The sequence below is a fragment of the Callorhinus ursinus genome, unplaced genomic scaffold (assembly GCF_003265705.2).
Source record: "Callorhinus ursinus isolate GAN/ISIS: 27379988/994484 unplaced genomic scaffold, GSC_fseal_2.0 scaffold15, whole genome shotgun sequence".
NCBI classification, from domain to species: Eukaryota; Metazoa; Chordata; class Mammalia; order Carnivora; family Otariidae; genus Callorhinus; species Callorhinus ursinus.
Window position 1 is genome coordinate 39,841,039 of NW_027397077.1, and position 18,149 is coordinate 39,859,187.

Sequence of the window (18,149 nt, forward strand, 5' to 3'; positions counted from 1 at the left end):
AGAACTAAAGGTAGTTTTTGTCCACTGAGAAGTGTATGCAAAGGTGCCTTTGTGGGTGTTTTCTCATCCAAATAAATGGACAGAAGCACAGTTCCCATACTGTTCTCCAAAGGCCCGGATTGTGCAGAACAATGTGGGAGGCCAAGGGGCAGGGCTCTGGCCTCTCTATCCTTATTTCAAGGATAGTTGTTCCACCTTTTCCCATTTTATGCATTATGATCTAATATTTATTTCAAAACGGGTTTTACTGCTGAAAAATGAAGGATGAGGAGCAGGTAGAACTGGGGTCCACATTTCCTTGTGCACAGAGCCTCCTGAGGTGAGTGGCCTGACCTTTCGCAAAGCTAAGTGCACTCACATAAAGGTCTGCTGTGAGCACCATCCCAGATTATAGTTGAGGAGCCTCCACACACCCCCTTCCGAGTTCTGCCTTTGACAGCACCCACTCTGGAGTTGAGCCAGATCAGGACTCAAATAGTGGCTTTACTGCTTGGCAGTGGACAACCCTGGGCAGGTCTTCTATCTTCTTACTGGTAAACTGGGGACACACACCTCACCAGTCTTTTGTGTTGCCAAATGTGCAGGGTCTCCAGCATAGTGCCGGCTTGCAATAGGCCTCAGTAACTGGCAGCTGCTGATTCAGGTGAGGGTCCCAAGGGCCTCTGCTAAGCAGTGATACTTGGTTCAGGCTTGAGCAGGACCAGAACCATGGGCTCCGGCACAGGCCCCGCCCTCACTGACAGGGTCCGTAACATGAATGAAGCATGCCCACTTTCTGGGCCAGTCTCTTGCTATTTGGTTAATACTGCCTTCCATTGGCATGGCATTTTATGGGTCACTCATGTGCAGTAGTTCATCTGAGTCTTCTCTGTAAAGCAGACTTTTATTCCCGTTCTGCAGAAGAGGATGTGTGCTCAGAGGATACAAGCCCTGTCACCAAAGTCCACATGTGGCATCCCTTTCTCATCCCTCTGGCCCCTTCAGTATAACTGGAATCATGGGCATGTTACAGGCACAGACCAAATTTTTGTGTGTCGGGGGGAGGGGGGTGCTAAGGGACCTGGGTCTTGGCGAACATTGTTCTAGTACACTGATTTTTGCAATGAGAATGAAAATAAGCTTTTAAGGGAGGGGTTAGGGTAATGCAGGAAGAATTATAAGCAATATGAATTTATTTTTTTGGAAACAAAATCCCCCAAATAATGCCTGAACCCAAAAGGTACATAAAAATGGCCAAAAATATTTTAAAATAATAGATCTGAAGATCATTTGTAGCTTTTTTCCTCATGAATGCTTTCAGCAGGACAGTAAATTACAGACCATATCAAATCATGTTAAGGCAGATGATCAATCTGGTTGCATTTGTACTACTCCTGGGAAAGTAATCGTGTTGGAGCTGTTCCTCCCAGCTATTTGGTCGGTTGGTCCAAGAAAGGGCAGTCCTGGAGTCAGCAGGTGGGGAGCTGGGCCTTGCCTCTCGTCACTGCTCGTTCTGCTGGCCCTCTGTGACGGAAGCAGACACGGAACCCTGGCCCTTGTTGACATCACTGATGCACACCCACTGCCCATCAACGGACTCCTTCCACAGGGTCACCTGCAAGCCAGCACACGGAGCCTGTTACAGGGCTGCACCCCTCACCTTCCCAGGTCCCCCATCAGGCCATGACTCGGCTTGTGAGTCAACAGAAATCCCCACAGATTAAGAAAGAAGGGGTAGGGACAGTGACCTCACCAAGACGGTGACAAAGGGTGTTCCTGACTTGGCTCCCCCCACAGGAAGAACAACTATTCATGAACAAGAAACCACTGAGGGAATCCTAGAAGACAACAGTGAGGCTGAAGCACCTCCCTCCACCGAGACCAAGATACTGTACCAGAAGGCTAAGTGGGAAGGCTACGTGCTGACTGCATGGCCCCCTACCCAGGTTGGCATAGCACCATGTGCAACCTATGGTTCCTCCAAGAAGGAAAAGAGCACAGGGTGACATCCAGTTACCCAGCATTGTAAGTTGTCGCTTTGTGGGGCTCAATTACTGGGAATGATTGTGACTAAGTGGGGAGGGTTTCCAGGAACTGGCACTGGAATATTAGCAGACCAGACAGAAAAGCTGAGTCATAGCCCCCCCCCCCAACCTTGCTGCAGTTCCTGGCCCTTGGTGCCTCACATCCAGAAAGCTTGTTCAGAAAAATCTGGGAGGTCCCTGAATTTGGGCTGCCCAGGTAGCAGAGTTGAGTCCTAGCCCAAACAGCTGAAGAGCATGGCCCCCAGGCCCATCAGACAGCAAGGGCTCGCTACAACACCTGGAAGTTGCATGACCCTGCAACTCTAGCAGAGAGGGGGGTCGACAAAGCTGGAGGTCCACCACAGCAAAAGCCAATGGCCTTATTTCATCAGGAAACTTAGGGACAGGTTGGCTTGAGTCAAGACCACAAAAAAAGTATGACCGGCTTTTTCAGTTGCTTTTCCCATTGTGCCAAGGGCAGGAAAACTACTTTTACCTAAGCAGAGCATGCAGGAAGCTGTAGAGCCCATCCAACAGCCCTGCTTACGGTGGCACTAGAATAGAGCACACAGTGCTTGGCTTCCCGTCTGCAGAGCAAAACTAGTGCCTCATCTAACTAGGACAGTCAGTCTTCACTCTTGCCTAATTTGCATCTCCAAACAACAGTCTGGGAAGCCTCACAGAGAGGCCAGTCCTGACTGTATAGAAAGCCTAACCAGAGAATCCAGGCAACAGTGAAGTCCATCCTCTAGGCTCACATGAGGATCACAGAAAACCAGGTAAATATGATAACACCAAAGGAAATTAATAAAGCTCTGACTAAATGAAGATCTATGAACTGTGGGACAAAGACTTCAGAATAAGCCTCTTCAGTTTAGTGAACTACAAGCACATATAGACAACTAAATGAAATTAAGTTCAATTAAAATAGATACCATTAAAAAACCAAAAAACCACCAGAAACTAACTGAAAAATGTAGCAGAGCTTCAAAAGCAGAGTTGACCATGTAGAAGAACTAATCAGCAACCTGGAGGACAGGACATTGGAAATTACCCAGAGGAACAAAACAAAAATAGTAAAGACTGCAATAGGACATAATGAAAACCAGCAGTATTTGCATTAGGGGAATTCCAGAAGATGAGAAAGGGACATAGAGTATATTTCAAGCAATGATGCCTGAAAACTTCCCAAACCTGGGGAGAGAAATAGACCTCTAGATCCAGGAGACTCGAAACAGGCTAAACCCAAACGAGGCTATAAAGATGCTGTAATTGTCAAAAGTCAAAGAATTTTAAAAGCAGGTAGAGAAAAAAGATACAAGGGAACCCCCATAAGACTATGAGCAGATTTCTCCACAGAAGCTTTGCAGGCCAGAAGAAAATGGGATGACACATTCAAAATACTGAAAGAAAAAAACCCTGTTAACCAAGAGTACTACAGCAGGCAAGTGTCCTTCAGAAATGAAGAGGAGACGGACTTTCCTGAATAAACAAAAGCTGAGGGAACTCATCACAGCTACACCTGCCTTACAAGAAATGCTAAAGGGAGTTCTTTGAGTAGAAATAAAAGGATGCTCATTAACATTATATAAGGCAGCATAAAACTCACTGGTAATGATAAATAGTTAAAGTTGGATTCTGTAATATGACAGTGGTGTGTAATTCACTTATAACTCCTTTATAAGTTAGAACATGTAAAAAATAACCATACCTACTGTTCTTAGTTATACATTATAAAATATGTAAATTATAACATCACTAACCTAAAATGTAAGGGTGAGGAAAAGTAAAAGTGTAAAGATTAGGAATTCTACTGAAGTTAAGAGGTTTTATGTAAGTCTTATAGCCACAAGGGAAAAGCCTGTAGTAATTAGACAAAAGAACATGACAAGTCAAAGCATACTGATACTATTAGAAATCAAAACACAAAAAAAGAATAAGAAACAACAATGGATCAACAAAACAGAAAGCAATGATAAAATAGCAATTGTGTAAGGCCTTAATAATTACTTCAAATGTAAATGGATTAAAGTCTCTAATCAAGACAACAAATGGCTGAATGAATACAAAAACCAAGATCCAACAGTATGCTTCACACAAGAGATTCATTTAGCCTTCAAGACAAACAGAGACTAAGAAAGGATGGAAAAAGATATTTCAAGCAAATGGTAATCACAAGGAAAGCAGGGGTAGCTATACTTATTTCACACAAAATAGACTTTAAAAATAGTAAAAAGACACAAAAGGGGCCAGACATCTGGGGAGGCTCAGTTGGTTAAGCGACTGCCTTCAGCTCAGGTCGTGATCCCAGAGTCCCGGGATCGAGTCCTGCATCGGGCTCCCTGCTCAGCAGGGAGTCTGCTTCTCCCTCTGCCCTTCACCCTACTTGTGCTCTCTCTCCTTCAAAAATAAATAAAATCTTAAAAAAAAAAAGAGAGAAAGGCATCAACACATCAAGAAGATATAACAGTTCTAACTAAAAATAAACTAATAACTATACAGGGAAATGTAATACAAAAATAGTTGGGGACTTTAATACTCTCAGCAATGGACAGATCAGACAGGTAATAAGGAAACAGTGGATTTGAACACTATAGACCAAATGGGCCTAACATGTGCAGAACTTTCTGATAGCAGAATATACATTAGGTGCATATGAAACATTTTCTATGTTACACCCAAAACAAGTCTTAGCAAATTAAACACTGAAATCAAACCAAGTATATTCTCTAACCATAATGGTATGAAACTAGAAATCAATAGGAAGAGGAAACTAAGAAATTCACAAATACATGCAAATTAAATACTCTCTCGAACAACCAATGGATCAAAGAACAAATGAAATAAATTATTTTGAAGCAAAAATAGAAACCAATATACCAAAACTTACAGGATGCAGCAAAAGCAGTTCTTAAAGGGAAGTTTATAGCAGTAAATGCCTACATTAAGAAGCAAGACCTATCCCAAATAAATAACCTAACCCTATGCCTTAAGGAATTAATTAGAAAAAGAACAAACTTCACCCAAAGCTAGCAGAAGGAAGGAAATAAATATCACAGCAGAAATAAATGAAAGAGAGAACAGGAAAACTAAAAGAGTTGGTTCTTTGACAAGATAAAACCGACACAACTTTAGCTAAATTAACCAAAGAAAAAAGAGTACCCAAAACAAAATTATAAATGAAAAAGGAGACATTCCAAATGATAATCACAGCAATAAAGTAAGATGTTACCACGAAATAACTGTGTCAACAAACTGGACCGAGAAAAAAATGAACAAATTTTCAGAAACCTAGAACATCAATCACCAAGTACTGAATCAGGAAGAAACAAAATCTGAATAACAAATTTTACTTTTATAAAAATTAAAAAATTTTCTGAAATAGAATGAACCAATAATCAAAAATCTCCTAGTGTAAAAAAGCCCAGGACCAGATGGCTTCACTGGTGAATTTAATCAAACATTTAAGGAATTAATATCAAGCCTCAAAATCTTCCAAAAAAATCAAAAAGAAACACACACACTCATTATATGAGGCTGTGGACAAATAACCCTGATGAATATAGATGCAGACTGAATTTGACAGTATATTTAAAGGATCATTTGCCATGATCAATCAGGATTCATACCTGGAATGCAAGGATAATTCAATATATGCAAATCAGTCAATGTGATACTTCCCAACAGAATGAAAGAAGAGTCCTATCACTCAGTAGATACAGAGAAAGCATTTGATAACATTCAACATCTGTTCATAACTCCTAAAGGCATATATGCTAAGCCCACAGCTAATATAATAACTTTTCAACACAGTACCGGAAGTCCTTGCCAGAGTAGTCAGGCAAGGAAAAAAAAAAAAAAAAGACATCAGAACTGGTAAGGAAAAACTAAAATGTCTCTATTTTATATGTCAAGATTTATATATACATATAATATGTTTATAAAAAATATATATTTATATATATATATTATACATATATAAAATATACATATATTTTATAAACTCCTAAGGATTTCATCAAAAAACTTAGATCTAAACAATGAATTCATTAAAGTTGCAGGACACAAAATTAACATACAAAAATCAGTAGTGTTTCTATACACTAAGAACAAGTTATCTAAAAAAGAAAATGATCCTTACAATAGCATCAAAAACGGTAAAATACTTATGAATGAACTTAACCAAGGAGGTGAAAGATCTATACTCTGAAAACTACAAGACAGGGATGAAAGAAACTGAAGGCACAAATAAATGGAAAGGTATCTTGTTCATAGATTAGAAGAACAAACATTGTTAAAATGTCAATACTACGAAAAGCCATCTATAGATTCAATGCAATTCCTATCAAGATTCCAATGACATTTTTTACAAAAGTAGAAAAAAATCCTAACATTTATATGGAACCATGAAAGACCCCAAATGTCCAAAGCAACCCTGAGAAAGAACAAAGTGGGAGGCATCATACTTTTTAAGCTACAAAGCTATAGTATTCAAAACAGTATGGTACTGGTGTGAGAACAGATAAATGGAACAGAATCAAAAGCTCAGAAGTAAGCCCAAGCATATATAATTAACTAATAACTGGCAAGGGAGCCAAGAATACTCAATGGAGAAAGGACAGTCTCTTTAATAAATGGTGGTGGATAAACTGGATATTTGCATGTAAAAGAATAAAACTAGACCCTTATACCACTCACAAAAATTAACTTGAAATAGATTAAAACTTAAATGTAAGACCTGAAACCATGAAACTCCTAGGAGAAAATATAAGAAAGAAGCTCTCTGGCATGGGTCTTGGCAATGATTTTTTGGATGTGACACCTAAAGCATAAACAACAAAGTATAAACAAGTGGGACAGCATTAAACTAAAAGTTTCTGCACAGCAAAACAATCAACAATGTGAAAAGACAACCTACAGACTGGGAATAAGTATTTGCAAGTCATACATCAGATAAGGAGTTAATATCCAAATAGCCAAAGAATTCCTAAAACTCAATACCAGAAAGCCAAATAATCAAATTAGAAAATGGGCAAAAGACCTGAATAGAACATTTCTCCAAAAAAGATCTACAAAGGCCAGTAGGTACATGAAAAGGTGCTCAACATACCTCATCACTGGGGAAATGCAAATCGAATTCACAGTAAGGTATCACCTCACACATGTTAGAATGGCCATCATCAAAAAGACAAAAACATAAGTACTGGAAAGTATGTGGGGAAAAGAGAACCCTTGCTCACGCTTGGTGGGATTATAAACTGGTACAACTGCTATGGAAGACAGTATGGAGGATCCTCAACAAAATTAAAAATAGAACTATATGATCCAGCAATTTGACTTCTGGGTATTTATCTGAAGAAAACGAAAACACTATCTTGAAAAGCATCTGCACTCCAATTCACTGTAGCATTATTTACAATAGCCAAGACATGGAAACCAACCTAAGTGTCTACTGACAGATGAATGGATAAAGAAGTCATGGTACATATATACAATGGAATATTATTCAGCCATAAAAAAGTAAGGAAATTCTGTCATTTGTGACAACGTGGGTGGACTTTGAGGGCACTATGATAAGTGAAAGAAAGACTAACACTGTATGATCTCACTTATATGTGGAATCTAATAATAAAACTAAAAACACCCATAAAAGACCCAAAACCAGTCACAGAAGAGTTCAGATTTGTGGTTACCAGAGTTGGGAGTTGAGGGTCAAAAAGTATACACTTGCAGTTGTAAGACATAGAAGTACTAGGGATGTAATGATGACCATAGCTCACGTTGTCTCTGTGAAAACTGTGAGAGACTAAATGGTCTATGTGAAAACTGTGGTCTATGTGCAAACTGTTAAGAGACTAAATCCCAAGTGTTCTCAGCACAAGGAAAAGCTTTTCTTTTTCCCTTTTTCTTTATTGTATCTATATAAAATGATGGATGCTACACTTACTGTGCTGATCATTTCATAGTACATATAAGTCAAACCATTATGCTATACACTTTAAACTTTTGATGTAGGTCTATTATATTTCAATAAAACTGGAAAAAGAACACCTCAAAAAATAAGAAAAACAGAGGGGGGGGCAATGCTGTGAATAATAATGCTGTAACATGAAATAATAGTAATAGTTGTAATAATAATAATAATAATAGATAAAAACAATGGATGTTGTTTTAACCAAGCTGTGAGGGGACACAGGGGCAGAGAACAGTGGTTCTTAAAGCATGGTCTCTAGACCCGGGCATCTGCAGCGACCTCTGCCTGTGAAAACCGCAAATTCTTGGGTCCTCGCCCAGACCCACTGACTCAGAAGCTCTGGGGGTGGGCCTGGCAATACATGTCTTAACAAGTTTACTACACTAAAGTCTGAGAAGTGTGCTAGAGGAAGATGACAGATGAGTAAGTATGTTATTTCTACACTGAAGTAAACAGCAGAAGAAACAGCTAAGCATTGAAAAGGTTTGTTCCTGGAGAATGAAAATTAGGAGAAGGCATTAAAAAATCATAACCTAATAAAAACTGCCTCAAGCTATGTACATGTTTTTGATAAAAAAAAATGGTTATAAGAATTCCTGCTTTAGAGACAGACTATCTACTACACATGCACTGTGCAGAATGCTCTAGACTGAGAACACACTAAGTCCTGTAGTGAAGGAATACTATGCAGAAAGCAAGAAAGTTGTGCTCTTTGTAGGAAACAGGCTGATAAAGATGATGATAAAGAAGAATAAGAAGCATAAAAGAATAATGACAGCAGACTACAAAAGTGGAATGTCCAACCAGGCACTTGCCTACTGCCTTGTAAACACTATGGTAAGGCTCCTCAGTCAAGTCAGGGTCTGTTGGCCTGTCCTGGGTACCACCAAACCTGGGGTCTAGTCCTGTCTCTGGCACTTACTAGAAATAAAGAGGATTAGTTTTCTTTGAGGGTCATTCCAGCTCTAAAATTCTATGGCTTTGAGATGGGGCCTACTAGATCTTTCTGGGACTACTACATATGAAAGGGACCCTTGGCTGGATAAAAACTGCCGAGGGTCTCAAAGAGTTATTATTTATAAACCCATGTGCACAGCATGGCACATGACAACACCCAAAGGTGGAAGCACCCCAGTGTCCATCAGTGTATGTGTGGATAAATAAAATGTGGTAGAACAGAGTATTACTCAGTCTTAAAAAGGCAAGAAATGGGACACATGGTACAACACAGACGAAGACACTAGAGGATTCCACTTACACTAAGTCCCTAGAGCAGTCAAATTCACAAAGACAGGAAGTAGGACAGTGCTTAGGGCTGGGGGCGTGGGGTGAGTAGGAGTCAGTGTTCAGTGAGGAAGGAGTTTCATCTGGGAAAGATGAAAACAGTTCTAGAGGTGCACGGTGGTGACGGTTGCATAATAATGTGAATGTACTCAAAACTACTGAACTGTACACTTAAAAATGGTTAAGATGGATGAACTATGTACTTCGTCATGATTAAGAAAGCTGCCTCCAGAAAGGAAGAAGTAACAAGCCACTGCCATCTCCCTAGCTGACCTCTCCTCTCAGGCAGAGGCTCCATAACTTTATATGGTAGGTTTCAACGCAGTAGTCAGGATTTTTCAAGTGCGTTCGCTTTGTTGCTATATTGTTCTGAGCTACTCTTTGTCTCCATGTCCCTTCCTTTGTATGGCTCATAGCACAGTAGGAAGAGGTATAGTGGGTGAATAATAACACTCATGAATTATACTGATTTTTAGAAATATGCCTCTTAGGTGTCTGACAAAAACCTTCCAATCTTTTTGCTTTTGTGTGAGGTTTTTTTTTTTAATCTATTAACATTTTAAGCAGTGCTAACTGAATGTCACCATGAAGACAAGGTGGTCAAATGGTTAAGGCAACAGACTACCAGGGCAGTCAGTGTCTTTGGATTCAACTCAAGCCTGATTACTGACTCTGCCACCTAAGAGCTTTGTGACCCTATGCAAGTCTAACTACCATTGTCGGCTTCTTTCATGTTTGTAAAGGGGGGGAAAGCAACCTCGGGGCGGGGGGTGGGGGATTGTAAGATTTAATGATGTAATTAAGAGATGTGCTCAAAACACAGTCCTCATTAAGGCTCCTTCCAAGCCTGTCATTACATGGAGAATCCAACTGCACTTTCTAGTGGGCACATTAAAGACAAACAGGACCCTGTCCACTGTGATATGGAAATGGAGTGTACCTTATTGTCTCCACCTGAGACAGCCAGGATGTTGGCTGTGATGGACCAGCTCACATGCCACACAACGTCATTGAACTTGTGCAATAGTTTGGGTGACCACGTATTGCCTGAGGTGTCATCACAAGTCCAGATGAACACACGACCGTCCTGGGAAAAGACAGGCTAGAATCAGGGAAAGGCAGGGATCTTGAACTGGGGATATCCTCTTGATCTACAGGCATATTGGACTTTTGCAGGAATGGGGTGGGGGATTCAGCACAACGCAGAGCCGAGGCCTTCCTATGTGTGGATAGCTGGGACGGCCGATTTCCAAGCCAGCATTATTCCTTTACCCCACGAACACATTTCACATTGGTTCAGTCTCCCAGGTTCTCGTGCTCATATTGGTTTCAGGTATGGACTTTACATCGCTAACTCTAAAATTTTCTCTGGATTTTCCTCATGTCTGCCAAGTTTACTTCCTTGTCTTGGCTCCCTCTGGCTCTAATTTTCTCGACCGAATGGATATGGCTGTCTGTAAACCAAGCAAGAGAGTGAGAAGGGACAAGTTGAAAAAGTTCTTCTCAAATTCAGGACCAAGCATAACAGGCTCAGATGAAGCCTGGCTAACCTTTGTCTATGGTTGGTGGAGTTAGCATATAATTAAAGGGTCGTCCTTAGTCTTTCCTTTGTAATCTGTTAAGACTGATAGGTAGGTGAGTCCAAGATCCTAGAACTTCGGACTGCCCCTGGTCCCTGCTTGGGAATGGGCAGCTCTAATTCCCAGCTGCACAATGCTGAGGAAGGGAAACTGGTCCTGAGTTTGGCCTAGCTCATGGTTCGGTGGGAAGTGCCTTCTGATCAAGCCTTTGCCACAGGCTGACCTGGCTCCAAGCACTCTCCCACTTGCACTGGTCCAAAGGTGCCGGTTGCCCTGCCCTTACCTTTTTAGACTTTACCTTAGGGGGACCGTAAGGTTTGATGGGACTTACTCAGAGATTAAAAAACACAGGAGGCTCTCATGGATCTGAGCTGACCTGGGAGCAACTGGCGATGGTGCTGGTGGGCAGGCCAATGGAGGGGGCCCAGGCCACATCTCGAACCCAGTCACTGTGCGCTTCTAGCTTCTGTTCCTCCTTCCACTGGCCATCCTCCTCCTCCCTAACAGGGGAGATGAAAGGGAGAATGCAGCAGCAGGTAGCAGCCCAGGTGTGTTTCCCACGCCTCCATTGTACCCCCACCCTGTGGGCTCTGCAGGGGCCAAGAAGCTATTCCATCTTTCTGATTTCATTTGTTGACCTTGTAGATTTTTACTCAGTTCACCGGCTATAAAGGAATCCTCCAAGAAATGTTGTTCCCCCACAGCCCACGGCTCTGGCAGTTGGGAATTAGGTAAAGGATTAAAATGCTTGAGCAACGCCAAGTTCTTTTTAAAGGATGTCCTCTGACAGATTGAAAACAGTATTCTATGGGAAGGAAGGCAAAAGAAGGTGATCCTGTTTCTTGGGAACTGTGGCTGAGTCACAGTAGGTAGGAGGGTAGAAAAGTAACAAGTGTCCCGTTGAGGGTAAGTCAGCCCACCAAACCCACTTACTTCCACAGTTTGATGAGGTTGTCACAGCCACCCGATGCAAACTTCTTGATGTAGTTGGGCTTCTGCCCCGATGGCTGGTCTATGAGGCTTCCAGGTACAACAGCAGGGGCCCAACTGACGGCATTGCAGCCAATCTGTGAAGAGGGGGATTGGCATGACTGCCCTTTTGCCTTGCAACAGAGCACTGCTTCTGCAGACCCAAAGCTGCAGTGTATTTCCCCTCCAATTCTCAGGACGGGATTATGTAGGACAGCTGTTTTGATGAATTAGGGATTAGACCCCATAATGCTCCTTCCAGGAGTCCTAACAGTGCATGTATTTTTTCCGCAATATATATTTAAAGTAGGAGTTAGGGACTCCCAGGAATTTTAAGAACATTTTAAAAAATATGAAGAGAGGCACAGATTCAGAAAAACAAGCAAAGTTTAACGAGTTACTCTAAAGCACTCTTGTAACCACTACCAGTTCAAGATATCAAATTGCCATTTACCCAAGAAGCCCTGTCATTATGTCTCACTTGAATCATAGCCCTTGCTCCTCAGTAATATCTTCCTGACTTCTGATTTCTTCCTTTTTTTCCTCTTTAGTTTTGTCACCCAAATATGCATCCCTAGATACTATAGGTTAGTCTTGCCATTTAAACATTTTTTTTTAAATCTTTTCTAGATCTCCTTATTTATAGATTTCCTTTCTGATCGTTTTTTCCCTTGCAATTTTTTTGTTGAAGAAAGACCAGTCATCTGACCTATAGACTCTCAGGCTGATTTGCTATTTCACACTCAGACCTCTGATTTCTTCTGAATTCCTGAAAATTGTCAGCTGGATCCCAGACTGGATCAGACTCAAATCTGACCCCTTCATTAAGACTACAGGCAGTAAAATATTCTTTCATTGGGAGGCAAATGATGTCAGGTTGTCTTTTTATGTTCTTATGCCTCTTTTACTTCACTGGACATTACAAAATGGTGATTCTGTATTCATTTCTTTATGTATTATATAGAATAATCTAGACAGGAGCAATTCCCTTCATTAATATTTGGCTGCCCACGGGTTCAGGTCAGATAGGAAAGGCAGGAGAAATGCTTCACACTTTATGAACCGGCTCCCTGCCATTCTTTAAGGATGACTGATTCTCTTATTTTTTTATTTTTTAAAAGATTGTATTTATTTGAGAGAGAGAGTAAGTGAGAGAGAGCACAAGCTGGGGCAAGGGCAAGGGAAAAGGGAGGAGCAGGCTCCCCACTGAGCAGGGAGCCCGATGTGGGACTTGATCCCAGGACCCTGAGATCATGACCTGAGCCAAAGGCAGATGCTTAACCGACTGAGCCACCCAGGCGCCCCTGATTCTCTTTTATATATCATTATGAACTCATGGATTTAAGCATATTTGTTGGATTTCAGTTCACGGCAATTATTTTCATTTTTCTGACACCTAAATTGCAGTATGTGTTCAAATTGGCTCCTTTGATAACCCTGGTATGTCGAAGTATGTTTTTGATCATTTCTGTTGGGTATGACAAAATGTTCTAGGCCCATCTTGTATGTTCCTGCCTTAGACCTAAGATCAGCCACTTCCTCAAGAATTAGGGTTTCTTTTAGTGAGAAATTGTATTTCAAGACTATAATCTGGTGCTAGGGATGCCCACTGCTACATAGTTATTTCACCTCAATGGTGTCAGTCACTGCCAATATAGTAAGCAAAAACATTTTATTTTTTTAAAAGATTTATTTATTTGACAGACAGAGAGTGCGAGAGAGGGAACATAAGCAGGGGGAGTGGGAGAGAGAGAAGCAGGCTTCCCGCTACTACCACTGCAATCACGACAACAAACATGTCTCAAAGTGCTAAAAGAAAAAAAACTTCCAACAAAAAGTACTCTACTCAGGAAGTTATTCAGAATTGAAGGAGAGAGAGCTTTCCAAACGCAAATGGAACTCATGACCACTAAGCTCGCCTTATAAGAAAAATTAAAGGGTTGTCTTTAAGTTAAAAGAAAGGGTGTTTATTAGTAACGAGAAAACATATGGAAGTAGAAAACTCACCAGTTAAGGTAAATATACAGTAAACGTATTGGATTAATCACACGTAAAGCTAGTATGAAGGTTAAAAGACAAAAGTGGTAAAAACAACTACAACTACAATAATTAGTTAAGAGATACACATTGCAAAATTTGACCTCAGAAACGTAAAATGTGGGTGGAGTAAAAATGCATTCATGCAAAAGTTCTTATCAACTTCAAATAGACTGTTATAAATATGTTATAAATAAATGTAAGCCTCATGGTCACCATAAAGCAAAAGCCTGCAGTAGATACACAAAAGATGAGAAAGGAATCTAAGCATACTACTAAAGAAAGTCATCAAACCACAAAAAGAGTGAGAAAGGAACAGAAAGGAACTACAAAGCAGCCAGAGAACAATAAAAATGGCAGTAAGTACATACCTATCAATAATTATTTTAAATGTAAATGGTCTAAATGCTCCAATCAAAAGACAAAGGATGACTGGATGAAAAAACAAGATTCATCTATATGCTGCCTGGAAGAGATTCACTTCACACCTAAAGACACAAAGACAAACTGAAGGAACTGGAATAAGATATTCCATGCAAATGGAGGGAAAAAATTAAAAAAAAAAGCTGGGGTAGCAGTGCTTAGGTCAGAGTAGACTTTTTTATTTTTAAATTTTTATTTATTTATTTGACAGAGACACACAGCAAGAGAGGGAACACAAGCAGGGTGAGTGGGAGAGGGAGAAGCAGGCTTCCCACTGAGCAGAGAGCCCGATGCGGGGCTCGATCCCAGGACCCTGGGATCATGACTTGAGCCGAAGGCAGACGCTTAACGACTGAGCCACCCAGGCGCCCCGAGTGGACTTTTTTTTTAAAAGCTCCATGCCCAGTGTGGAGCCCAACGTGGGGCTTGAACTCATGATCCTGAGATCAAGACCTGAGCTGATCAAGAGTTGGATGCTTAACTGACTGAGCCACGCAGGCACCCTGAGAACAGACTTTAAAACAAAGACTGTAACAAGAGACGAAGGGTATTACATCATGACAAAGGGATTAATTTTAAAAAGTTGAAAAAATATAAACAGAGACTAAACAACATGCTACTAAACAACCAATGGGTCAGTGAAGAAATCAGAAAAAATAAAAAAGATACCTGGAGAAAAATGAAAATGGAAACACAATGGTTCACAATCTTTGGGATGCAGCGAAAGGAATTCTTTTTTTTTTTTTCAAAGATTTTCTTTATTTATTTGACAGAGACACAGCCAGAGAGGGAACACAAGCAGGGAGAGTGGGAAAGGGAGAAGCAGGCTTCCTGCTGAGCAGAGAGCCTGATGTGGGGCTCAATCCCAGGACCCTGGGATCATGACCTGAGCCAAAGGTAGACGCTTAATGACTGAGCCACCCAGGCGCCCCAGCAAAAGGAATTCTAAGAGGAGAATCAATTGTGATACAGGTCTACCTCGAGAAACAAGAAAAATCTCAATCTAACCTTACACCTAAAGGAACTAGAAAAAGAACAAACAAAGCCCAAAGGTAGTAGAAGGAAGGAAATAACGATCAGAAAGGAAATAAGTAAAACAGAGACAAACAACAGAAAAGATCACTGAAAGAGCTGTTTCTTCCAAAAGATAAAAAAAAAATTGATAAATCTTTGGCCAGACTCATCAAGACAGGACTCAAAATCAGAAATGAAAAAGGAAAAATTACAACCTATACTACAGAAATACACAGGATTATGAGACTACTAAGAAAAGTTATATGCCAACAAATTGAACCACCTAGAAGAAATGAATAAATTCCTAGAAATATACACTATTCCAAGACTGAATGAAGAAGAAACAAAATCTGAACAGACTTATTACTAGTAATGAAATTGAATTGGTAATCAAAAGACTTACAACAAAAGTCCAGGACTAGATGGCTTCACAGGTGAATTCTACCAAACATTTATTTTTTATTTATTTTAAAAGAGTTTTTTTTTGTATTTTATTTTTTAAAATAATTTTTATTGTTATGTTAATCACCATACATTACATCATTAGTTTTTGATGTAGTGTTCCATGATTCATTGTTTGTGCATAACACCCAGTGCTCCATGCAGAATGTGCCCTCTTTAATACCCATCACCGGGCTAACCCATCCCCCCACCCCTCTCCCCTCTAGAACCCTCAGTGTTTTTCAGAGTCCATCGTCTCTAATGGTTCGTCTCCCCCTCCGACTTACTCCCCTTCATTCTTCCCCTCCTGCTATCTTCTTCTTCTTTTTTTTTTTTTTAAAAGATTTTAAGTAATGTCTTCACCCCATGTGGGGTTCAAACTCATAATCCTGAGATAAAGAGTTGTGTGCTCCACTGAGTCAGTTAGGTGACTCTCTACCAAACATTTAAAGAATGAGTCTTCTCAAACTATTCCAAAAATAAAAAAGGAATGAATTCTTCCAAATTCATTCTGTGGGGACAAGAGTACCCTGAAGAACTCCTGCAACTCAACCTCCAAATAAATAATCTGATTAAAAATGTGCAGAGAGGGACGCCTGGGTGCTCAGTTGGTTAAGTGTCTGCCTTTGGCTCAGGTCATGATCCCATGGATCCTTGCTCAGAGGGGAGCCTGCTTCTCCCTCTACCTGCTGCTCCCCCTGCTTGTGCTCTCTCCCCCTGACAAATAAAATCTTAAAAAAAAAAAAAAAGGCAAAGGACCTGAATACACATTTTCCCAAAGACATACTGATGACGAATAGACACATGAAAAGATGCCCAGCATCACTAATCAAATGCAAATCAAAATCACAATGAGGTATCACCTCACACCAGTCAGAATGATAGTATCAAAAAGACAAGAAATAATAAGCCTTGCTGAGTATGTGGGAAAAAAGGGAATCCTCATGAACTGTTGGTGGGAGCGTAAATTGGTGTAGCCATTATGGAAAACAGGCTCCTCAAAAAATTAAGAAGAGAAATACCATATGATCCAGCAATTCCACTGTTGGGTATTTAGCCAAAGAAAACAAAAACACTAATTGAAACAGCTCTTTCAGTGATCTTTTCTGTTGTTTGTCTGTTTTACTTACTTCCTTTCTGAAATAGTTCCCTGCACATTATTTAAACAGCTAAGACATGGAAGCAAGCTAAGTGTCCACTGATGGAAGAATAAAAAAAGAAAATGGGGTATATATATGTACCATGGAATATTATTCAACCATAAAAAATGAAATTGTGCCATCTGCAAAAACATGGATGGACCTTTTTGTTTTAAAGATTATTTATTTACTTGAGAGTAAGAGAGAGTAAGAGAGAGAACAAGCACACTCGAGCAGGAGAGAGGGGCAGAGTGCTTATGTTCCTGCTCTCGCTCTCTGTCAAATAAATAAATAAAATCTTTAAAAAAAATTTCTCTTTTCACAATTTATTTCACTAAAGGCATTATCCGTTGTACTTATTTGCTCTTGTATTCCTTCTAATTTAGTCTCTATTACTGAAATGATTTTTTATTTCTAATTTTTCCTAAATTCTGTTACCTCATTTTGTAGTATTTCTAATTTTGACTTATGGTATTTTTTCACATCTTTAATATTTGAAAAAGGTTTCTTAGCTTCATTTCAATAGTGGGTGACGGTGCTCATCATGGCAAGTGCACTTCTTAATCCCCACTCTCTATTTCACCCATCTCCCATCCCCTTCCTGGAAAAAATTTTTTTCCCTAAGAAACATCTTCGAAACATTCAGAACGCTCAGGAATTTGATCAAAGTTAAAGCTCCTAAAAATTCCTCACATACATTATATACATTCAGAAGAGTGTAAATTAGTCAAAACCCCTTATAGCCCGCTTACCTCATCCCCTCTTAAATTAGAAACTTCTGAAGTAACATGCTGCCCCCACCAGCCTCCAAACCGGTGTCTATATTCTCTTCCTTTTTTCTGAGTCAAACGTTATGTGATTTCACCTCAAATACTTTTCTGTTATTTTTATTTGAAACTAGTTTTCCTGACAAAGTGAGGTTCAGGAAAGCCTTTCAACCAAGAAGTCTGTTTAGTTAATGTATGTGTTGACAGTTGTGACAACCTGCTTTCAGGATTTCTTGGCTCTGTTCCCCCGACTTTGGTCTATATTCTCTTTCCTTTTTCTGTGTCTCGCTCCCGCTCAATTTTGATTTCACTCCCTGTTTCTCCTCACAAGAGACCCTGTCATGGAAGCAAGAAAGGTCAGATTTCTACAAGCCCCTTTAATCTTTCTTAGGGTGGGAGGCTTGCACTTACCTGGTATAATATAGTACAAAACCCCTCCTAGTGAGTTCTCCAAAGATAAAAGAGATGGCCAGTAAGCATGTGAAAATGTGTCTAATATTAGTCGTTAGAGAAATGTA

The 18,149-nt window shown here is 40.2% G+C and overlaps 1 protein-coding gene across 3 annotated transcripts in view; it reads right to left on the reverse strand.

The window, feature by feature from the left end:
• Positions 1-1,154: 1,154 nt before the first annotated feature.
• The window catches only part of SEC13 (SEC13 homolog, nuclear pore and COPII coat complex component), a 37,886-nt gene continuing 20,891 nt past the window's right edge, over positions 1,155-18,149 (reverse strand). For all 3 annotated transcript variants that reach the window (XM_025885235.2, XM_025885236.2, XM_073901648.1), the window contains exons 6-9: positions 11,775-11,908; positions 11,218-11,341; positions 10,202-10,348; positions 1,155-1,594 (exon numbers count right to left, since the gene is read on the reverse strand). In XM_025885235.2, coding sequence (XP_025741020.1) covers positions 1,481-1,594; positions 10,202-10,348; positions 11,218-11,341; positions 11,775-11,908 — 519 coding nt within the window. In that variant the 3' untranslated portion in view covers positions 1,155-1,480. The remainder of the gene's footprint in view (positions 1,595-10,201; positions 10,349-11,217; positions 11,342-11,774; positions 11,909-18,149) is intronic.